This window comes from Aquarana catesbeiana, linkage group LG03, assembly GCF_042186555.1.
Source record: "Aquarana catesbeiana isolate 2022-GZ linkage group LG03, ASM4218655v1, whole genome shotgun sequence".
NCBI lineage: Eukaryota > Metazoa > Chordata > Amphibia > Anura > Ranidae > Aquarana > Aquarana catesbeiana.
The window spans coordinates 494,420,081-494,444,575 of NC_133326.1; the positions used below are offsets into that span (position 1 = coordinate 494,420,081).

The 24,495-nt window shown below is 42.7% G+C and overlaps 1 protein-coding gene across 3 annotated transcripts in view; it reads right to left on the reverse strand.

Moving 5' to 3' along the window:
* The window catches only part of RNF130 (ring finger protein 130), a 612,280-nt gene that overhangs the window by 117,524 nt on the left and 470,261 nt on the right, over nucleotides 1-24,495 (reverse strand). For all 3 annotated transcript variants that reach the window (XM_073621066.1, XM_073621067.1, XM_073621065.1), the window contains exon 6: nucleotides 11,065-11,161. In XM_073621066.1, coding sequence (XP_073477167.1) covers nucleotides 11,065-11,161 — 97 coding nt within the window. The remainder of the gene's footprint in view (nucleotides 1-11,064; nucleotides 11,162-24,495) is intronic.

Here is a 24,495-nt window from a genome sequence, read left to right on the forward strand (position 1 = left end):
GCGACCTCGGAGGACCGCCTTATAAGCCTCCCATAGTGTTATTGGGGACGAGACCGAACCTGCATTAAGTCTAAAGTATTCCACAGAAGCTTCTTGGATTTCACTGAGGATCGGTTTGAAAGATAAAAGTGAATCATTCATCACCCAGGGAGCATGTTGTGGTTTATTGAGTAGAGAACGACAAACAGTTAGAACCGGATCGTGGTCTGACCAAGGGACTGCTAGGATCGATACCGAATCTATTAAAGGGAGATGTTTCCGTAACACAAACGAATGGTCGATTCTAGAGTGAGAGTGGTGAGGATGGGAATAGTGGGTGTAGTCCCTGCCCAAGGGATGAAACTCCCACCATATGTCCACTAGATCTAGAATTTGTAAGGCCAGCAAGAACTTTTTTGCCGCAGGAGGGGGGGCTTTATGATCCGCCGGGTATTTATCAAGGGCAGGATTGAGCGTCACATTAGAATCACCCGCCAACAGGAGGGTGCCTCTCTGGTGGACCTGTAACAAAGAACAGACATGAGACAGAAATGGGCCCGGATTGTCATTCGGGGCGTAATAGGTCATAATGGTTACTTCATTATCCTGAACGGAGCCCTGCAAGAGAAGGTATCTGCCATTAGGGTCAGCTATCTGCTAATTGCAGATAAATGGGACCGATTTTCGTATAGCTATAAGAATCCCTCTCTGCTTAGTAGGACCGTTCGCTAAATAGACTTGGGGATAGTTTGCTGCGAAATATTTGGGTCAGGAAGAAGAAGAAAAGTGAGTTTCCTGTAAACAGGAAATGTCTATTTTTTGTTGCTTAAGATATTTAAAAACCTTGACTCTTTTTGTGGGGAATTCATGCCCTGAACATTCAGGGACAGCCAGTGAAGGGTCATTGGGACTCAGATATAACGCTATGAACTATTCTATCTGCACACCCCAGGGACCGAGGGAAAAGGGGAGGGGGGAGGGAAAGAAAAGTGAGAGAAGAATAGTAAAAACAGGAAAGAACATAAGGTATGAGAATACCAAAAAGAACTCTAATTAGAGTATGTAGTGAGTACATTGACGTATCATGCCGTGGGCAATAGAGCCCACAACGGGGTGGGACCATAGCCAAGACAAATATCTTAGCCATGTGCCAACCCATGGGGGGAGCAGTGGTCCGTCGGAACCACCGGCCTATAGTGAAGATAATACAAACGGACTAAATGAAATTGACATAAAGTTTAAACAATAATTAGAGATAGCAACAAAACAAGCAGCTTAAAATGAGTTACAGTATGAGAACCTCAGTGCAGTATTGGCATTTGAGGGTGTGGATGCAGGGGACCCCCCCCGCCTCCCAGGGACGACAGCCACAAGACCATCACCCCCAGAAGGCGGGGCAGGACCCCACATCAAAGTCAAGGAACAGCCCTATCACTCCACTGAACAGGAGTGAAGGGTCATGGCGTGTGAACGAAACAAACAACCAACCTACATAACAGTCAATGGAGGCATGTCCCCAGCCTAAAACCTCTTACCCCTTTCCCCCCCACCAGGTCTTGAGAGTAATTTGCCTATGCCTGATAAACCCTCTACTCCATGAGGGCCATCAGCAATGTAGAGATGGTTCGGGGGGCAAACTATTGTCAGAGACCCATCAGGGAATCCCATATGGGGTGGTCCATGCCCAAGACCGCCATCTCACAGGTGGGGCAGTCTGCAATGGGGCAACGACCCCCCCTGCCAATCTACAGTCAACTCGATAGGGCAAGGGTACGGCAGGGGGACGTCCCCCAAAACAAGCTACTGAAATCCTCCAGTTAGGTTGGAAGTTAGAAGTTAGAACAATAACAGTGACGCACCGACTCAAGCGGCCAAGAAAAGTGAACTGCACATCAAGGAAAGATGGGGATTATCATCCATTATTAGCTTGTTGGAATCGTTGGGCCTGCAGGTCCCGCAGGGCCTGGGATCCAGATTGTGAATGTTGTGATGCTTGAGAGGATTTACGAGGAGGCCTAGAGGGACCTGGTTGGGAATGTGAAGCCTGGGCATCAGATTGAGACAGAGGGATGTCCAATTGCAGATCCTGGAGATGTTGTTTTAGGCCTGATGGGGAGGTGGCATGGAACTGGCGACCCTGGTAGAAGAAGGAAAGTTTAAAGGGGAACCCCCATATGTATTTGATCTGATGGGATTGTAGAACGGCTTAGAGATAAGGCTTGAGAGCTCGATGCCTGGCAATGGTGACCGGCGAGAGGTCCGCGAATATTTGGAGGTGATTGCCTTGAAAAGAGATATCCCGCTGTTCTCGAGCTGACTGTAAGAGTTTCTCCTTGGTCCTATAATAGTGGAATTTGATGATGACATCCCTTAGGGGCCAGTGACCGGTGAATGCGGTCAAATTCCAGCCTGTCCACCAGGATCTCAGGGGCCAGTTCTTGAAAAAAAAAGCGGTGACTGTTCCCTGCAAGTCAGTGATCGTTTCAGGGATTCCGCGGATACGAAGGTTATCCCTGCGGGCCCTGTTTTCCGCGTCCTCTAATTTATCTCTGAGAGTGTCCAATTCTGCGGACATTTTGTCTACCTCTTCCTCATGGCCCTCCAACACAGTGGTAGCCAGGTCCATGCGACGTTCCAATTGATTGGTGTGGTGGCCTATCTCTTTAAGGCCGCTGACCAAATCTGAGGAATGCTTTTGGGAGGCAGCCGTTATTTAATCTCGAACAATGCTGCGGAACTTAGCTAGCATAGCATCAGAGTCAGCAGGGTGAGGACTTATGTGGTCCGTGGGGAACAGATGGAGGCTTTCAGCAGGAGAACCCTGTCCCAGATCAGAGAGTTGTGTATCATCATCAGGTTCTGGAGGCTCAGGCGCCATCTTAGATCTGCTGTTGCCTGGGGCTGGGGTTTTGGTGGTGCTCTGCCGATTTTTTAGTTTGTTTTTTGTAGAGCGGTACATCACCGCTTGCGGCTCCAGGAATTCCTCTATCCTGTGGGGTAGAGCAGTCCCCTCCTTGTATCTTCTATGTCAGATTAGGCCGGGTAACAGTATCCGACGGCGCGGAGCGGAGGAATCAGACGTCCATTGCCTTCGCTCACGCGTATGCGCCCCTCTTAGGCTGTGCTTTACATAACAAGAGAAAGGGCTCTGTTAAACATGGTGGGGTCGTTGGTCAATAGTCCTGTGGGCCTATGTAGGGATTGTGAGGGGGTGACTATTAGGGCAGGTGATACTTAAAGCTCCGTGAAAGAGTGGCCAGCCGAGTATTAGAAAAGGAATTCGTTTGAGAGTCTCTGGAGTACCAAGATTGCCACCACCCTCCAGGATTAGGCCGAAGCCGCGGGCTTTCCTAAGGAGCGGCCGCCGGGTAAGATCCGCTCCGTTGAGGCCCAAAACCCCCAGTCAAGGACAGGTGCCGTTACACAGGACAGGCACCTCAAGGATTGTCTCCCAAGGGGTGGTGTTACTCACTGCGGCCCGGGAGATCTGTAGCTGAAACCGGCGGCCCCCCTGAGAACGTCCGGCCGTAGAGCAGGAGGGATCGGCAATAGGAGGTCTCTCTCACTATCCTTCGGCTGATACTCTGTCCGATGCCCTCCGGAGGTGGATTAGTCCACGGCCGAGGTCCGGGTACTCGCGCTCTCTGCGGACCACGCCCGTCGGAGGCAGGAGGACGCCGGGCGGTCTATAGGCCCCAAGATGGCGGAGGCCGCCTCGCTGTATAGTCCGCCGCCGATCCGGGCCCGGCTAGCCGCAAAGTACACCAGCCCCCTGGCACAAGGTAGGGAAGGTCCAGGCACGTAGGAATGCGATCTGGGAGTCCCCAAGGCAAGGATGGGCTGCGGATGGCGGTGGATTGGCTCTGGGTATGGAGAGCTCAGTATCTGCACGTCCTCACAGTTTCACTTCCAGGACACGCCCCCCTCTGTGACTCTTCTATATCACTACTGCCATTTTCTAACTTTTCAAGTAGAACCTACTTACAATGTTCGTCACTGCATTGTCCCCTCACATTAAAGGTCAGTGTAGTGTATGAACCATCAGGGTGACCAGGCTGAACACTGCATCAAGGGCAGGAAAAGGTGAGTCATATGTACTCCCACACCCTGGGCTCCAGCAGGCGAAGAGGGCAGTGGAGAAGGTCAGCTGGTGCTGCAGGTAGGTCATTGTTGCCCTGAATATCAAAAGTACAGCTTTACTTTTGGACTCAGAAAAACCATACTGGATGATCTGCACTGAAAAAAAAATAATGTTTTCTATGTGCCCTGTTCATACAGCATGTTTGTGTTTTTACACAATGCAACTCATTGCACTGCATGCCACCACACTGCAGGGGGTCACATCGCACTGTTATGCATAGACTTGAGTGAAATGTCACTATACAACATTTTAATAAAGGTAAAAAAGCATAAAGGTAAGCAATACCTTGTTTTGTAATTATGCAAAGCACTATCCCTCACCACCCTGACACAAGAAGTCCTTAAAGTTCTTTAGGTTTGTCATCCAAGCACCAGAATCACTGCAAAAATAATCACAATAGTATCCTCTCACTGGTCTCCTCTTTTTTTGTGCATACACATAGAAGAGATTGGAATCCTTCAGGGCACATACAAAGATGACAATTAATCTTAGCTTGAAACAACTGTCCAATAACTGACATCCTAGGAAGATGTGCAGTATAATTCTCTGCTTAAGCACCAAGCTTCAACAGGTCTCAGGCGTACTTCAAAAACAGTGAAAGGCCTTTGCTGCTAGACCGGCACTAATGTTTGATTCTGCCAGACCCAGCCGCTACACTCACCTATTGTTCCTCATCTTAAGCTTCATTAGTCAGATAAGCACTTACCGGCCTATGCTGCTAATAAAACAATGTGCAAGGTCAAATGAGTTATGGGTTATGCAGTGGTTAGCTTGAATGAAAGAGTTGTTAAAGCAGTAGGAATGTTTCATTTTAACACATCTCCCAAATCTTACCCCATAGGAGTACTTTCTTTTATTGCTTTCTCACAATTAATATTGAAATGTTCTTTGGAACATACAAAAATTAAAGGCTCCCTATTTTTTTTAAATTGAAATAACAAACACATTATAAACTCATCCGCTCTGTGCAATGATATGGCATAGAGCGCCCCCAAATCTCTACTTCTGGGGTCCCCCACCAGTACTGTCAGCACCGTCTCTTCTGTGTCTGTCCCCATAGCAAGCTGCTTGCCATTGGGGTAGACGCTGAAGGCTCGCTCCCGAGTGTATCCGATGCTGGAGCTGTCCCCCCGCTGGGTCTATGTCTGAGAACTGAGCGATCACCTGACTTCTAACAGGCTGTGGTTGGGTTGGGAGGGGCTGGCTCAAGAATTTAGTGGTGTGCGCTGAGAGGCTGAGCCAGCTGCCGGTCCGGCATCTGGGCGGAGCCCGACATTATTGTCTGGATACATCCAGAGGCTGGATGGCTCTATGATATCAGCCAACAGCGGACTTTAGCCCATTGTTGGCTGATTCTGGGCCACAGGAGTGCAGAACTAAGCGCACTTCTGTCACCCACACAAGAAGTATAACCAAACATACCATGGCTACACTTCTCTTTTAAAGTGTATATAAACCCAGTCACTAAAATATCATATAAACTTTCACATGTAATTTGTATTTTTTATTATTTTTAAATCTGAAGCTTTCATTACAATAATGGCTGGTGATCCTGCTATAAAGGAACTTTGTTCAGGCATAACACTCTGTCCCCCAATATCTCTATCCCCCAGTTGTTATCCTGCTTTGCCCTACTGTCACACTGGCTTACAATGGAAACCAAAAGCCCCCATGCTGATGCATATTGCATATCAGGAAAACCACTCAGCGAAATGACATTGTGGAGAGCACACAGTGCTGGAATGCCACAAGCAATAAAGAAAAGGTGTAAACAGGACTTGATTAAAATAAAAAAAAGTAATTATTTGATACAGAGTGCTTTAGTCAACTAAAGGTCTTTCAGTTTCTTTTTAGCTTCTAACTTAAAGTAGAACTATAGGCAAAACTTTTTTTTCATTTTGGATAGAACAAGGGAGGTTTATAACCCCTGTTAGATAATTTTTTTTAGCCATCTGTATCCCATTGCCGAGAATTACCTTCACCTCCTGTCCTATAGCCAAACAAGAAGTGAGAGGAAATCCTTGCAAATTAGGGGAATTCCTTGGGGATCCCAGGTCACCAGGACTAGTGTCCCCATTGGAAGATTTCCCCTCTATTACTTTTCTGGGGACAACTCAAAATTTGGGATTTTCTTTTACTTTTAGTGATAATGGTAAACAGGACAATTAGAGAGGATGACTCTCCTTAACGGGGAAACAGACAGCAATAAAAACTGATAGGTGTTCTAATCCCTCTCCCCTGTATCCAAAAAAAAAGTTTTGTTTTTAGTTATACTTTAAAGCGATTGTAAACTTCAGAAATGAAATATGAACAAAGCAAATCCGCCTGCAGTGTGTACTTGTCTCAATTAAGAGCACTGTCATTTCTGTCCGCTGCTTCATTCCTCTACTATCAACATGAATCACTTCTCACAAGTTTTCCTGACACCAAGAGAAAAAATGGTGACAGGGGAGGGACCTCCAACTGATTAACAGCCTCAGCTCTGTTTCAGTGTGAGGGGGGGGGGTCTCTTTCAACCAATCAGCTCCAAGAGCTCTCCTCACTGAGCTCTGCAGAGTGTAACTTCAGCTCTCCACCCTCTTTTTTTTCTGAACTCTCACACAAGCTAAAACAAACTGGACTTGTAAACGGATGTAGAGAAGAGAAGACAGAAGATAAACAGGTACAACATATGTAGGAGGATTTGTTTAATCTCTGTGTATCACCTGAGGCTAGTCACTTCACTGGGTATATGTGAGGGTTTACAACCACTTTAACAACAGGTATGTTTTCAAACAGTTTTCTTCTGAAGTTTGAAAATTAAATAACCACATTTCGTTTTTCTCTTTTTCTTCTCCAGCAGAACTAAAAATTGCACACACAGGTCAGATGCTCAAGCTAAACGATTGTTTTGCTTGCGTCTATCTAGCAAGGTTACTTTGTGGTATAAGCAAGGAAGCTGAGACCTCTGCAGTGTGTAAATGAGCTTTTACTATACAAAAATGCTCTACATACAAAACTATTACAATAGTAGGAATACAATACAAGACTGACAGATATCTATAACAAGCAAAATGCCTAGCAAATAAACAGCCTATGGTATGTAACAGTAGAAATACACTTAAAAGTTACTAAGTTCCTAAGCTCCAGTTACTTCATAATCTCCGTTGACAACGAGGCTTCTGGGGATCAGGCACCTTCTTGTTCGCTAATTACAGATGAGAGTCTTTTGGTGTCAATCCATGTTGAAGTCTCCTGGTCTTACAGACTGTCCTTGGTTCTAATGCGTGATAAAGTGGCCAGTGTTTAACGGCTTCACTACCGGCCCATAGTCAAATGACGTCCACAGATGGGATGTCCCATCCTGGGCAGGCGTCATATGACGTCCTCGGCTTCTCGCCGCTCCTGCGGGCCCCCCAATGCGGCGATCGGGGATGAGGCGTGTCCCTCGAACATAGCCCATCCCAAATCCGTGTAAGAGCCAATAAATAATGTCTCTTTACCATGTGACCGGCTGTGTCCAATCACAAACGGTCACATGCACTGTCCACGGTCCACGGTCCACTGTGCACGGTGCTCGTTTGCGCCCCTAGGGCACACGGAGTGGCAGTCGGGGATGAGTCTTGTCACCCTGACACAGCCCAACCCTGATCTCGGTAAAAAGCTAATGAAAATGGCTCTTTACCACGTGACCGGCTGTGACCAATAACAGCTGTTCCCAGAATGTCAACAAACCGCGGTAACGAGATGTTACCGGGTTCTCCTGCTCACACACCGATCTTGTATGAGAATGAGATTGTGGTAACAGCTCGTTACTGCTTACAGTATACACCAATCACACTGATTGCCCCCCCTAATAAAGAGTACCTGTCACCAGCCATCAAAGTACCTGAGTACCTGTCACAGTCTATACGAGTACCTGAGTACCTGTCACAGTCCATATGAGTACCTGTTACAGCCCACCAGAGTACCTGTCACAGCCCATTTGAGTACCCAAGTACCTTTTCACAGCCCATCTGAGTACCCGAGTACCTGTCACAGCTCATTTCAGTACCCGAGTACCTGTCACAGTTCATCTGAGTACCCGAGTACCTTTCACAGTCCATCTGAGTACCCGAGTACCTGTCACAGCCCATCTGAGTACCTGTCACAGTTCATCTGAGTACCTGAGTACCCGTCACAGCCCATCTGAGTACATGTCACCACCCATCAGAGTACCTGTCACCAGTACCTGCAGCTCATCAGGTTACCAGAGTACCTATCTGCAGCCCATGCCTCATAGACTATAAACTGGGATGTCTGCTTTCCAAAATGGGGTCATTTTGTGGGTAATTCCACTGTCCTGGTGCTCCTGGACCTTCAAAAAAGTGTGATAGGTAGGAATGAAATGAGATGTGTAATTTATGCTCCTAGAACGCCTGAAGGTACTACGTCAATGTTGGACCTCTGTATGTGGACTGGCTGTGTAAAAGTCCCACACATGTGGTATCACCATACTCAGGAGGAGTAGCAGAATGCATTTTGGGTGTAATTTTTGCTATATACATGCTATGAGTTAGAAATATCTTATAAATTGACCACTTTGCGTAAAAAAAAAAAAAAAAAAAATGTTTTCTTTTTCTTTCCACGTATTCCCGAAGACTTGTGGAAAAAAATGAACCGTTTAAAAGACTCATAATGCCTCATAGAATAGACGTTGGGGTGTTTGCTTTCCAAAATGGGGTCATTTTGTGGGTAATTCCATTGCCCTGGTGCTCCAGGGCCTTCAAAAACGGAGGGATTAGGAAATCAGAGGTTTAATTTATGCTCCTAGAACCCCTGATGGTGTAAAAATCACACACATGTGGTATCGCCATACTCGGGAGGTGTAGCAGAGTGTATTTTGAGGTGTAATTGGAAGTATGCATATGTTGCGTGTGAGAAATAACAATTTCGTGGAAAAAAAACCCCAAAATTTTCTTCATTTTCCCAAGAATTGTGGGAAAAAACTACAACTTCAACTACAACTTCAAAAAACCATGCCTCTACTAAATGCCTTGGACTGTCTACTTTTCAAATAAGGGTCATTTGGGGGGTATTTGTACTTTCCTGACATTTCAGGGCCTCAAGAAATGAGATAGGCCGTCAGTACATCAGGTGTTATCAATTTTCAATGATTTGCACCATAGCTTGTAGACACTATAACTTTCACACAGACCAAATAATACACACTAATTTGGGTTATTTTTACCAGAGATGTAGCAGTATACATTTTGGCCAAAATTTATGAACAAAAATTACTTATTTGCAAAATTTTATCATAGAAACTAAAAAAACCCGTTTTTTTCTTTTCCCAAAATTTTCGCTCTTTTTTTCACTTATGTCACAAAAATATAAAAAACCTAGTGGTGAATACCACCAAAAGAAAGCTCTATTTGTATGAAAAAATTATACAAATTTTGTCTGAGTACAGTGTTGCATGACTGAGTAACTAGCATTCAAAATGTGAGAGCACTGAAAGCTGAAAATTGGTCTGGACAGGAAGGGTGTATAAGTGCCCTGTATTGAAGTGGTTAAGGCATCATAAGTCCTTTTATTTGTCAGCTTGTTCACAATGGTTACAAACGTTGTTACCTTAACAACCAACTAACCTACATCTCAGTAGCTTCAGTTTGAAAGGCACTCTCGTATCTGTTTACTGTAGCTATAGAGACAATGGACTGTTCTCAAACTGCCAACGGAATACAACAATGGTATCTACATTCCCATTGTATCCATCAGCATTTGTTTGAGAAATTCTGTGTCTGTGAAACCAGAATGCTATGAGTCTTATAGAAAAATCATATTTTATATCAAACACAACACAACAATATATATAGAGCTTAAAGCCTGATCCCAGTTTTATAAACAGTAGTTTTTGAGAATACCTTTTGAAGACCTTTATGGTATTCATTCTTCGCTCATGTCACCAGCCTGTATCTAATCAATAATCACTTCCTGCCTCATTGGATACATTACATCCGGCTGTGCAATAGTAAGCTCTGCACAGTCATTTCCTGTTTTGAGCTGACTCGTTTAGATGCCCCTCTGTAGTCCTTAAGTCTACAGAGGTGATATCAGAAGTTAGGTTCTGTGGACCTCAACGAATTAAAGGATATAGTAATGACATGAAGGATTAGCGGGGGGGGGGGGGGTGTGTGACCATGAAATCTACAGAGGAACCAAGAGATTGATACTCTCAGAAGTGTGCAAAGTTGAACCAAGATATGTGAATCACAACAATGGCTAAACAATTACTAATGTTTGGGCAAGAAAAATAGTTAACCTATACAGCACACCTGCCAATTATGCTATGGCGATAAGCAAAGGGAGGGTGTTCATTAGTCAAGGAGACAAAGATTGGGCAGAGCTGACAACACTGATTGGGATTTCAGTACAGCAGAGTCAGCCTTGTCAGCTTAAACAGGAAGTTAGGGGCTTTCTGGAAAAACAACAGGTACTTTCCTATACTTGCAAGAGACAAAAACAAGGGAAAATGTTCATGTATTTCAGAGATTTACTACTTATATTTTTGTTATTCTGTCCAAATATACAAATAAATGTGAACCCCAGATAGATATAAAACAATACACAAATCAATGCAATTATGTGTTCATTAAAATGAACATATGTATTTTTAAATGTAACCATCATCGGCACACACTAATCCCCTCTACAGTATGATTGTGAGGGATGGTAAGCATTAGGAGACAAATCAGGTTCTGCTGAAGTACATATGTGCTGATAGGAAAAATGAGAAACTCATTGGTGTGCTGCTGCTGATTCATTGTCCAGTCATAAGGCTGGGGGTGTACTCTTTTTCAAGCTATGCTACCTCGCAGTGGAGTTCAAGGACCTGTCTGTGCTGTGTGCTAGAGATTCCTGGCTGATGAGAATTAAAATATTTATTTTCTAAAATAACTATATATAAACAGAGCATTACTTACCACTATTCCTAGAGCCTTTAAAATGTTTAACTTGCACATTGGGCAGGTGCAGTGCTCGCTGAGCCACGGATCCACACACACCTTGTGGAAGACATGCCTGCAAGAGAACATATAATTAGATGCAATATAATCCTTACTCTTTTTGTTCTTAGGTCAAGGCTATGTAAACCAAAAGAGGTTGAGATCTACTTCAGGAACACTAAAGCTTCTGAAGATCTATTACGTAGAAAATATTGCATATTTCCTTTTTTTAGCTTATAAAGCAGTGGTCACCAAACTGCGGCCCGAGGGCCGGATGTGGTCCTTTGCTATCTTTTATCCACCCTTTAGGGTACTATTCCTCCCATGACACCAACAATTCAGCACTATTTCTTCCACTGATACCAATGCTGGGGCACGATTCCTCCTCCTACTGACCACCAGCCACGAGGCAATGTTTATTTTCACTGATGTTGGGCCCAGGACATTTCCTGCCCTCACTAGCCACAACCCTGCCCCACTAAAGTCTGAACAACAGTAAACTAGTCCTTTGTTTGAAGAGTTTGGAGGCCCCTGCTATAAAGGGTTTGTAAATGCAAGCTGACAGGGAGAGAAAGAGAACCATTACAATATATTACAACCTTACATATGTTGTACCAAACCAGTCCAGTTAGTAATGTTTAATTAGCCTGTTAAATATTTATTGACAAGCTTGGCAATTCATCAATTAGGAGATAAACCAAATATTGGGCATAGGTCAGTAACAAGAGTGCAGAATGCCTGTACAATGCAGCAGCCAGGAGATGAAAACTAGACATCACGCACAAGGGTGTTCAAAAACATCAGTGCATAATGTATGTAGAATTCTTTAGGCATGAGATGTGGACCAGATAATCAAGTATGCGTGTGTAATAGCACACAGAGTATGTACAGGCCGGAGATATAAACCATCTAGTAAATAATAAATGAGGTTGAGCAGGGCAGATAACCTAGATATGTTGTCAAATTAGATTAAAAGATTTAAACCAGATATAAAAAGGATAGGTAACATGATTTTAGTTATCGTGTAATTATGCAAGCTGATAATATATCAGATATAAAAGGAAGGTTGGTGGCTGCAAAGCGTGTACAATTCATCAGGCAGATGGCGTAAACCAAATCTCAAGCAAGGGTCATTAACCAGAGGGCATATAATGTTGTATGTATAAGAATAGTATCCTTCTCTCAAAAAAGATCAGAAGTGAGGTCTACTGCGGTGGAAACCTGCTACCTGAGCTTACAATTGTATTATCTACAGCAGATGCCCAACCTATACAATCATTTCATGGCTCTTTTTACTTTTCAAGTAGTCTGATAATCTAACAATCTCCATAAAGATTTCAATCCACAGGTTGCTTACTTCTATATTGCAGCAGCTAAAGGACACATTTCTAACTCAATGCTACAAGTCCCATTTTCCAACATATTTATATCATTGACATTGGAGCTCTTACTTGAAGGAAGTTACAATGTAATGACTCCACCATAGTCATACATACACATAAGCTATAGGAAACCAGAGGAAACCCACAGAAAGAGAAGGCAAAAATACAAGCTCTACAAAAATGGCATGTTTGAACCAATAACCCAGCTATAACATGGAGTTCAGCTTTAACTACTGAGCTGCCCACAGGTAAAATAATTCATACCAAGACTTCTTTTACACTGTTTTAGTTTAACTATTATACTTCGAATCCCACAAGACCAACAAGAAAATGTATAAAAACACCAGTGACAGTGAACCTCCACCTTAAAAAATGCACGCTTACCAAAAGGCAAGCAATAGCAAGCCTGTGAATTGTGAATTGGGATCAATAACCTGACATCAGACCAGCGCCAGCAGTGGATCACTTGATGCTAATAAGGATATGCCAGAGGATTGGGACTCAAAGAATACGCCAGCGATCCGCATTATAGGGACAAAAAGAGAAACTCTCCATAGTGTGAATCCGCATGTATCATTTATTATAAAAAGGAAGTATTGCACTTACATCAAACAAGAGTAAAACTCGTAGGAATGCCGGCCGGCTCGCAGACACCCATCCACCAGTCAGCACGCCTACCGCCCGACGTGTGTTTCGTCAAAGATTGACGAAAGATTACGGAATTAGATGATTTTTTATATGATATAGGTTGTTGGAGCATCAGGTTTCATTACTGGATGCGCCACTGAAGACTGATGAAATAGGGGAAGCGCCAGGTTTGGATGGATTCCCAAACCCCACCAAGACAAGCTTCATTGTGAATCATATCGACCGATTTCTTTAATCAATTCCGAAGTAAAAATTCTGGCTAAAATACTTGCCCATAGACTAAATACAATTATTACTAATATCATTAGAGTAGATCAGATGGGATTCATGCCTGGGAGAGCTATGTCAATCAACCAGCCTAGACTCTTCACCAATATGCAAGCCAGTCATGGCTCTATGGGATCCAGAGCTATTCTAGCTCTGGATGCTCATAAGGCCTTCAACTTGGTCGAATGGCATTATTTGCAGGAAGTTTTGGCGACGTTCGGTTTCGGGGCCACATTTATTCGATGGGTTCAACTATTGTACAATAACCCCAGGGATAGACTGCGATCATATCCGATTCCTTTTTAAATTAGGAGAGGTACTAGACAGGGGGTGCCCTCTATCACCACTGCTATTCACGCTGGCAATAGAACTTTTCAGGGCCCCTTGCGGCCCTGAAAAGATCTGGTTCGGCGATTGTAGGTCTGACGATTGGGAGTCTGGAAGAGAAGGTGTCCCTTTATGCGGACGATATGCTGATATAACTGGCAGACCCTTAGTTCTCACTACCCACCTTGCTGAAGATTATCCAAGAATTTGGCCGATTCTCCAGTTTCCAGGTTAACTGGGACAAATCCCTTTTATTTATGTTGGATCAATCAGCCCCAATTACGGTACCTCCATCATGTCCTTTGCAAAAAGTCCAAAACTTTTGATACTTAGGCATTAGGAAACAACCACCTATCTCTTCATATATTGAAATTTATTTGGATCCCCTCATCTGTAAATTGCGGAATACATTAAAGACATGGGCCAGTCTCCCTCTGATATTACTGGGAAGAATAAATATTTTTAAAAATTATTTTTTTGCCACGCTTCCTCTATATTCTCAATAACTCCCCGGCATGTATCCCCAAAAGCAAATGTAACCACTTAAGGACCAAGCCTCTTTCTAAATTTGTTGTTTACAAGTTAAAAACTTTTTTTTTTTGCTAAAAAATTATTTAGAACCTCCAAACATTATACTTTCTTTTCCCTAACACCCTAGAGAATAAAATGGCGGTCGTTGCAATACTTTGTCACACCGTATTTGCGCAGTGGTCTTACAAGCACACTTTTTTTGGAAAAAAATACACTTTTTTGAATTAAAATATAAGACAACAGTAAAGTTAGCACAAGTTTATTTTTTATATTGTGAAAGATAATGTTACGCAGAGTAAATAGATACCCAACATGTCACGCTTCAAAACTGCGCCCGCTCATGGAATGGCGACAAACTTTTACCCTTAAAAATCTCCATAGGTGATGTTTAAAAAAATTCTACAGGTTGCATGTTTTAAGTTACAGCAGAGGTTTAGGGCTACAATTATTGCTCTCGCTCTACCGATCGCGGCGATACCTCACAAGTGTGGTTTGAACACCGTTTTCATATGTGGGCGCTACTCACGTATGCGTTCGCTTCTGGGAGGGGGCGCGTTTAAAAAATTTTTTTTTCTTATTTTTTTTACTTTTTTTTTTTACACTTTTTTTTTTTTTAAATTGTTACTTTTATTCCTATTACAAGGAATGCAAACATCCCTTGTAATAGCAAAAAGCATGACAGGACCTCCTAAATATGAGATCTGCTGTCAAAAAGACCTCAGATCTCATATTTACACTAAAATGCAATAATAAAAAAGAAAATTGTCATTTAAAAAATAATTTTAAAAAAAATGGCCCTTTAAGAGCTATGGGCGGAAGTGATGTTTTGACGTTCCGCCCAGCAATTGTATGGAGACGGGTGGGGGCCATCTTACCCTCACTCGTCTCCATGCACAACCAGTGAAAGGACCGGATCGCTTCCGCCGCTGCCGATGGCTTCGCTAAGCGGCGGAGGGCACTGGATAGCGGTGCCCCTCTCCCACCACTGATAAAAGTGATCTTGCGGCGAATTCGCCGCAGAGACCACTTTTATCTTGTAGCGGACAGCCCGCTGAGGGGGATACCAGGCAGCTGCTAGCTGCTGCCGTAACAACGATATTCTCCTTCAAGTGGTTAAAGAGATGGACTCAATTATCACCAATTTTATCTGGGGAGGAAGGGCAGTCAGAATTGCAAAAAATACATTACAATTACCAGTTATGGAAGGGGGCCTGGCATTCCCTAATCTACAGATCTATTATGTGGCCTCTCAATTAGCGCACGCCCATTGGTGGTTTTACCCGGAATCTAATAATGCGGCCACAGCCTTAGAAGCAGCTATCCTCACTTCATATGAATCGTTACAGAATCAAATTCATCGCCAATCCACTACGGGTAGGGTAGGCACCAGTGTTTTATCTATGACATTGCGGATATTTCGGCTTTCAAAATTAGTGCCCTCCGGTTCTCATACCATATACTCACCCAATGCCCCATTGTGGGGCAATCCATGTCTACAGGAGTTTTTCCTTAGAATGGATGGCGGGTTTTGGTTCAAATGTGGGGTTAAACTTGTCTCTCATCTATTTCTAGATAATACCTTTCGATCCTTTGAAGATTTTCGTAGAGACTTTGGTCTCCCTTCCACAGCTTACTTTCATTATATGCAGATACGCCATACCCCTGCGGCACAGTTTGGACTCCGCAACATAGATATCCAACCTTCCCCTTTAGAGTGTCTACTGACTGATTCATCTCACACAAAGCTGGTGTCTACATACTACAGGTCTCTCTTTCATTACACAACTAGTAGGACTTGAATCACAGAGAACCAATGGCGCTCTGATATACCAGAGTTGACGGAGGATATTTGGCAGGAGGTTCTTCTTCTCTGGGTATCTTCTGTTATTTCTTCTCAAGATAAAGTTATACAAACTAAGCTATTGTGTAGGGCCTACTATACTCAGTTTACTTCATCGTTTGCATAGACTACCCTCCTCAATTTGTGCTAGATGTCATACGGCTGATGGCACATTCTTACATATGATGTGGGAATGTCCACCAATTAGGACATTTTGGTCAGAGGCCCAGAGGTATGTTAATGAACCCTAGTGAACAAACAGCATCATGAAGGCCAAGGAACACACCAGACAGGTCAAGGATAAAGTTGTGGAGAAGTTTAAAGAAGGGTTAGGTTATAAAAAAATATCCCAAGCTTTGAACATCTCATGGAGCACTGTTCGATCCATCATCCGAAAATGAAAACAGTATGGTACAACTGCAAACCTACCAAGACATGGTCGTCCACCTAAACTGACAGGCTGGGCAAAGAGAGCAGGAGAAGCAGCCAAGAGGCCCATGGTAACTCTGGAGCAGCTGCAGAGATCAACAGCTCAGGTGAGAGAATCTGTCCACAGGACAACTATTAGTCGTACACTCCACAAATCTGACCTTTATGGAAGAGTGGCAAGAAGAAAGCCATTGTTGAAAGAAAGCCATAAGACATCCGTTTGCAGTTTGTGAGAAGCCATGGGTTGGACACAGCAAACATGTGAAAGAAGGTGCTCTGGTCAAATTAGACCAAAATTGAACTTTCTGTCCTAAAACGAAAATGCTATGCGTGGAGGAAAACTAACACTGTGCATCACCCTGAACACACCATCCCCACAGGGCAATCTTAGAAGAAAAGTCTCAAAAGACTTGAGACTGGGGCAGAGTTTCACCTAGCAGGACAACGATACTAAACATACAGCCAGAGCTAGAATTGAATGGTTTAGATCAAAGCATATCCATGTGTTAGAATGGCCCAGTCAAAGTCCAGACCTAAATCCAATTGAGACTCTATAGCAAGACTTGAAAATTGCTGTTCACAGACGCTCTCCATCCAATCAGACAGAGCTTGAGCTATTTGCAAAGAAGAATGGGCAAAAATGTCACACTCTAGATGTGCAAAGCTGGTAGAGACATACCCAAAAAGACTTGCGGCTCTAAATGCAGTGAAAGGTGGTTCTACAAAGTATTGACTCAAGGGGGCTGAATACAAATGCACGCCACACTTTTCACATATTTGTAAAAAAAAATTGAAAACCATTTATCAGTTTCCTTCTACTTCACAATCGTGTGCCACTTTTGTGTTGGTCTATCGCATAAAATCCCAATAAAATACATTTACATTTTTGGTTGTAACATGACAAAATGTGGAAAATTTCAAGTGGTATGAATACTTTTTCAAGGCACTGTACTGCTGATGAGAAAAAGGATTTAGCAGTTTATATTTACTAAAATAATTGCATTTCCATGTTCTGTGTACTGTGGGTGACCAGCTATAGTGAATGCAGGGTCCTGGGTTTAGTAACACTTAAAAAAAAAAGGAAATAAAGCTTGAAAAAATAAACCTAATGCAGTTGCCACATCTAATGACTGGTAAGCTGTAATATATTATGTGTTTGTTCTTGGATTTAGATACACTTTACATATTTGCCTGAAGTTTGACTTTAATGTACTTTACACTCTGCTCTTTGCTTCATGCAATAGAGCAGATAGAGATGAGCAAAAGGCATGATCTTTTTTCCCCTCACCAGCTTTGCAGCCAGGTGGGAGAAATGATGAATCATACCGCTACCGTCCTCAGTTTTCCTTTGTATAGAAGAAACAGACCATTCAGACAAACCCGTGGCTGTACGGTGGCCTGCACTCTTGGTTTTATCGCTGTCATTTCTATAATATCATAATAGATCATGAAGCAATACAAAGTGCCGAGACAAACAACATCCCCATCCACCTCTCGCTGCTCTCTTGGCTCTTAGATATGTTTCTACAGGGAAAGCTCATTGTCCACACAGCCAGTAATTCTGGACTAAGCCTAAGTCCCTGCAGAGGGACCCAGCGCGTGCAGGCTGATTACTGTGATTAGTTTACAAATAAAGAAGGAAAGGGAATTAGGGAAGCATGGGGTAGGCTGGTAATTACCCAGAAGTATGATTTGAATGCTGAGCAAAGGATAGAAAGCCATAGCTGGTATTTATCTCTAACATCTATATCAGCAGAGCTGTTGTTCAGGTTCTTCAACATCCACAGATAATTTAATAAAAGCAGACATGAAATCATTACTGCAGAGAGCATGCTTCTTCGAGCCCCGCTACTCTCTGCTTCAAGAAAGGGGCTGGCATGTTCTACACACATTTCATAGCATTGCAACTTCCAAGCTTGTATAGGGATTTATAAAATGCTAGAAATAACTAGAGATCCGATTGTTTCTTTTTTTATTCATTGCAATGAATTTGAACTGCAAATGCCCTATGACTCAAAAAAAGAAAAAAAAAAAGAAATCAGGAAAAGCAGCTTTTGCTGCTGCTCTAAATCAGGGCTCTCCAAACTTTCTCAACAATGGGTCAGTTTATTGTCCTTCACACTTTAGGGGATCAAACTGTGGCCAGCAGGAATGGAAATTTTCCTGCCATCAGTGGGAGTAAACATCACCACATTTGGTATCAGGGGGAGGAATAGTGCCCCATTGTTGGCATCACTGGGAGGAATAGTGCCCAATTGTTGGCGTCAGTTTGCAGAATAATGTCTACTATCAGTGGGAGTAATAGTGCCCCAAGGGCCTGATAAAGGCAAGCAAAGGGCCGCATCTGGTCCCCAGGGCGCAGTTTGGAGACCACTACTCTAAACCCTAATTGGATGATCTTTAATTTGCTAACACCCTCTAGGAAACTCTGGGGACACCCTTTAAAGTTTGTTGGGGAAGTGCTTGTGCTCGATTCATGTCAGAGATGGGCACATGAATCTGTTAGTGTCAGGCACTGAGGTTGGAGTGTCCATACTGCACTCCCTCCCTGACTCCAAGAGAGTTTAGTTCCATGTTATCTCTGTCATCAACATTGCAAGGCATGATGTCACACAATCCTATGGGCAAGATGCCTGGGGATTGCAGAACAGCATGAGAAAACATTTCAGTCCAGTGCAAGTCTGCTGAGATCCCAGCTGCTCTGCATTCCTCAGGATATTGCAAGAAAGAGCATGCTTCACTGTTGCGTGGGTGGCACTGGTGGAAGATATGGGTTAGGTAAAACTGTAAAAATATCTAACATTTTTTCCATTTGGCACATTTTTTAAATAATAAATTGCAATATCTACAGAAGGAGGGGGTCTGCATCTAATAAATGGACCTTGCATTTTACTGTAAGGTCCACTTTAAAGGCATAGCTGGCAGCAAGCTTTATTCAAGTTTGGAGGCTCAGTAAGTAGCAATGTAAGGATGATAATGATGCCCCTAGAATGTGCACCCTTAAAAGCAAGTTAGCGCCTATATTTCTGTTCTATTAAGTTCCCTTCAGGCAAAGCACAGTATGTGCTTCCTTGTCTTCTCTAGTGCTTCTGAAAGCTGTGGCAAGTTAGCTGGTAATGAGTTACTATTCCTTTTAGCTTGTCCAGTCTTCTGTCAGAGAAGCTGAAATTTAGATCTTGCCTATGGCAGGCATTACAGGATTCTCCGTAATGTTCTTGGAATCTTTCTAGAATGTTGCTACTCTTACAGTAGCGAGCAGGCTTCCAAAACTTTGTTCATTTGTAGATCACCAATACAACCTCTGCACCATTTAAAGCGGAACTACACTATCCGAGCACCACAAGCCAAAATCGCAAATTAATTAATTTTTAATATTCAAAGTGAACTCCCCCATCCATCCATGTCTCCATGCTTTATTTTATAGAGAAATCACTTAGAAAAACACCCCCCTAGCATTTCTGGTTGTTTTGTTGATTTGGATCCATGTCACTAGGGCATATTTATTAAAGCAGAGCTCCAGTCACCATAATCAGTTTTTTTCTAAAAGCACCCCTATGATTGGCAAAGATTGTACATTACACCCCCATCAAATCATTCCCCGCATCTATTACCTTTTGTACCACCACCTTTAAAATGTAAGTTCTACGAGCAGGGCCCTCCTGTACCTTCTGTATTGAACTGTAGTGTAATTGCACTGTCCCCCCTCTATATTGTAAAGCGATGAGTAAACTGTTGGCTGTACATAAATCGTGTATAATAATAATACTATTTACTGTTGCAAATGTAATTATGTGTTTTTTTTTTTTTTTATCTGTAAAAAATTACATGATCTCGGAAGCAGGCAGGGTCCAACGCAGTTCTGGGCATCTGAAGCGTGCTCGTGTCTATTTTTCCTTGATTAGGTGCAGCTGGCTACCCAGCTTGCATATCCCAATCTTGTGTCTGCGCAGTAATGACACTGCGTGACGTAGTATGTTGACTACATGTGCCATAGCAATGGTGGCGGAAGCAGATGTTTCCACCCTGTTGTTATGGCAACCTGTCAATCAAAAGAGAATCAGTCTATGCTTCCTCCACTTCTGGCTTCAGTCACAACACTGGTGCTGGAGGTCGTGGGCCACATCAGAGGGCCACCGATTGCGCACCCCTGAAAAAAAAGAGATTTTTTTATTTTTTATTTAGGCATGCCATGTGAATGGGAACGTGTAACAAACAGAGTGTGTTTTTCTAATTTGACTGCAAAAGCGGAAATGCACTTTAAAACAGTTTTCTCATCCTCCACAATATAATTGGTTTCCATTGAACCCAGAAGCTTTTCAGTGCACCTATAATATACTTGAGTTTGACTACAGATATCTCCCAGCAAATGTAATTACTAATGATTTAATCTTCTGCCCACAAAGAACTTATCTAAGAATTTACAATTTATAGCACAGGAATATTGAGTGGAACACCAATAGCTCACGTCTTAAAGGAGTTGTAAAGGCAGAAGGTTTTTTATCTTAATGCATTCTATGCATTAAGATAAAAAACCTTCTGTGTGTAGCAACCTCCCCAGCCCCCTAATTACTTATTTGAGCCCCTTCTCTCTCCAGCGATGTCCACGAATGCCTAAGCCGTCCGGGACACTCTTCCTGATTGGCTGAGACACATCAGCGGCGCCATTGGCTCCCGCAGCTGTCAAAGTCAGTCAGCCAATCAGGGGAGAAAGGGGGCGGGGTCAGGTCGGGGCTCCATGTCTGAATGGATACATGGAGCTCTGACTCCGCTCAGGTGCCCCCATAGAGAGCTGCTGGCTGAGGGGGCACTTGATAGGAGGGAGGAGCAAGCAGCAGCAAAGAGGGACCTGGGAAGTGGAGGATCCAGGCTGCTCTGTGCAAAACCAACTGAACAGAGGAGGTAAGTATAACATGTTTGTTATTTTTTTTTTTTTTAAAGAGAGACTTTACAATCACTTTAATGCAGAATGATGCAAATCTAAAGTTTGCAAAACTAACAATAATTGTTTTTCTGATTCTGTTAGATTTGGAAAAGTATACGCTCCAGCGAGACTCATTGTATTGGAATGGCAATGAGTGAAGACATTTTAGGTCTTTGCTGCAACTTGCATAAACTCCCGGCAATCAAATACAACCCCAATTCATAAAAAGTTGTGACTGTGTGTAAAATCTATATAAAACCATAATTAAATGATTTTCAAATCTCATAAACCAATATTTTATTCACAAGAGAAAATAGAAAACATAAAATGTTTTAACAGAAACAATATACCGTTTTAAGAAAAAAATAAGGTAACTTTGAAATTCATGACAGCAACACCTCTCAGAAAAGTTGAGAAAGTAAGAGCTCTTTCACACTGTGCCGCCTAGGGCATCAGCGGTAAAGCGGCGCTATTTTTAGCGCCGCTTTACTGTCGTTTTAGCAGCGCTTTTCGGCCGCTAGCAGGGGGTTAAAAGCTACATCTAAAAATTGTTGAACAATTTCAGTATAAGCTTTGTCAATGCAAAATTGCAAAGACTTTAAATATATCATCATATACAGTCCATAATATCATCAAAATATACAGAGAATCTGGAGAAATCTGGTGCACAAAGAACAAGACAAAAACGCAATATTGAATACCAGTGATTTTAGGGCTCTCAGACTTACGACCATCAATACAGGAAAACAGGCATAAGCGGAGCGGACATGGACCTGTCATCCGCCTGCTCAGTGGGGATCACGGGAGAGATACCCGCTGAATAGATGGATCAGGTGGCGGACAATGCCCGCATAAAAAGAGCCTTAGGAATAAAACCAAGTTTCGTAAACAAGAGAATATTGCTTTTTGACCACTGGTAATTTTGACGGCAAATTTTTATTTAGTTTTGGTCTTAAAAATGCCATTTTAGTTTAGTTGTATTTTCGTCATCTGAATTGAAAATTAGTTTTATTTTCGTTTAGTTTTCATCACTGAAAACATGCAGCTGATGAAAACTATGACAATATTTTAGTAAATTAAATTAACACTGCAACCATGGGCGCCGCTTCATCCAGACTAAAGAATAAAAGGACCTTCTGGCTTGTTATCAGTACTCAGTTCAAAAGCCTGCATCTCTGATGGTATGAGGATACAATAGTGCGTATGGAATCGGCAGCTTGCACATCTGGAGAGGCACCATTAATGCTGAAAGCTATATCTGGGTTTTAAAGCAGCATATGCTCCCATCCAGACGACGTCTTTTTCAGGGAAGGCTTTGCTGTTTTCAGCAGGACAATGCTAAATGGCATACTGTATCTATGACAAAAGCGTTGCTTCACAGTAGAAGAGTTCAGGTTCTTAACTGGCCTGCCCGCAGTCCAGACCTTTCATCTTTTGAACATACTTGGTGCATCTTGAAAAGAAAAATACGACAAAGAAAACCAAGGACTGTTGAGCAGTTAGAATCCTATGTCAGGCAAGAATGGGACAACAATCCTCTCCCAAATCTTCAACTGGTCTCCTCGGTTCCCAGACATTTAGAGTGTTGTTGAAAGAAGAGAGGATGCTACACCATGGTAAATATGGCCTGTCCCAACTCCTGAGAGACTTGTGGCAATTTCAAACTGACCCTGTTTTTTTTTTTTTAAATGGTACATTTTCTCAGTGTAAACATTTGATATGTTTTCTTTTTCCTATAATGAAAAAATATGGGTTTATGAGATTTGAAAATTATTACATTCTGTTTTTATGTATATTTTATACAGCGTACTAACTTTTTTGGAATTGGGGTTGTATATTAAAATGGATCTTCACTCTCTTAATCAACATGAACCATTTTTAATCCTTATTCTGCTAGCATTAGTTAATAGATAGGAAAGTACATCATATTTACGGTACTTGTTTTAAACTTTTTTTTTTTTACATTTCTTCAGTTACTTTCTGGTTACCAGGCCTAGGCAAATAATGACCCAGGGGTCTTCAGGAGGGGAGTAAAGGTTTTCTTAGCTAAGCACTCCTCCTTGCCTGCATGCCTGAGCTAAGGGCAGATGGATTCCAGAAATTAAATGATACATGAATAATCTGCCCTTACTCAAGATGGGTGCTGCCAGAAATGCTAGGGGGTGTTTGTAAAAGTGATTTCCCAGCAAAATAGAAAAAATGGAGACATGGATGGATGGGTGGGTTTGCTTTGAATAGTAAAAAGCAATAAATAGCATTTTTGGTTTGTGGTGTTTAGATGCAGTGTAGTTCCATTTTAAAGTGGAACTGAACTAAAAAAAAAAAATAGGATTGTTGAGTGCCTGTAAAATTTGTTTCTAGGACATCACAGGGTACAGGAAAGTTAATTCTTAGACCATTGGGTTTTGTTTCAGTCAAAAATCCAATTTTCTTGAATGTACAGCACAGGACACAGAAGGGTTAATTCTTAAATCACTGGGATGTCCAAAGACAATGCCACTAAGGGCAGGCCACAGCTAACAGGCCCACTTACCTCTTAATAAGAAGAAAAAGATGAACAGAGAAGGCTCTTACAGGGCTGACTGAAGCACTTTTTGACCAAGGCCAGCTTTTACTGAGGCCTGAACATCCACCTGGTAGAACTTGGCAAATATGTGCGCAGAAGACCAGATAGCAGCCCTACAGGCCTGGGAAACCAAGGCTTGATGCTGAAAGGCCCACAAAGCAATTCCACCTTTACTGGAGGTAACCTTCACAGGAAAGAGGGAACCTTTCCCCCACCCAGGTCAAAGTAATGAACCACTGAATCCATAAGGCAATTGTGGAATAAGAGGCAACTGTCCCTTCTTGGAACCCTCAGGCAACACAAATAGAACATCAGTTTGACAAATTAAGGACGTGGCTGCAAGATAGATTTGCACAACCCTAACATGAGCAATCTCCATCGGATGCCTAGGAGCATAACGAAAGGAAAGTAACACTATGCACAGTTTTAAATTAAAGAGTGAGATCACCTTGGTACAGGACCAACAACAAAAGATTGCGAGCCCACAGAGTCGGGTCCT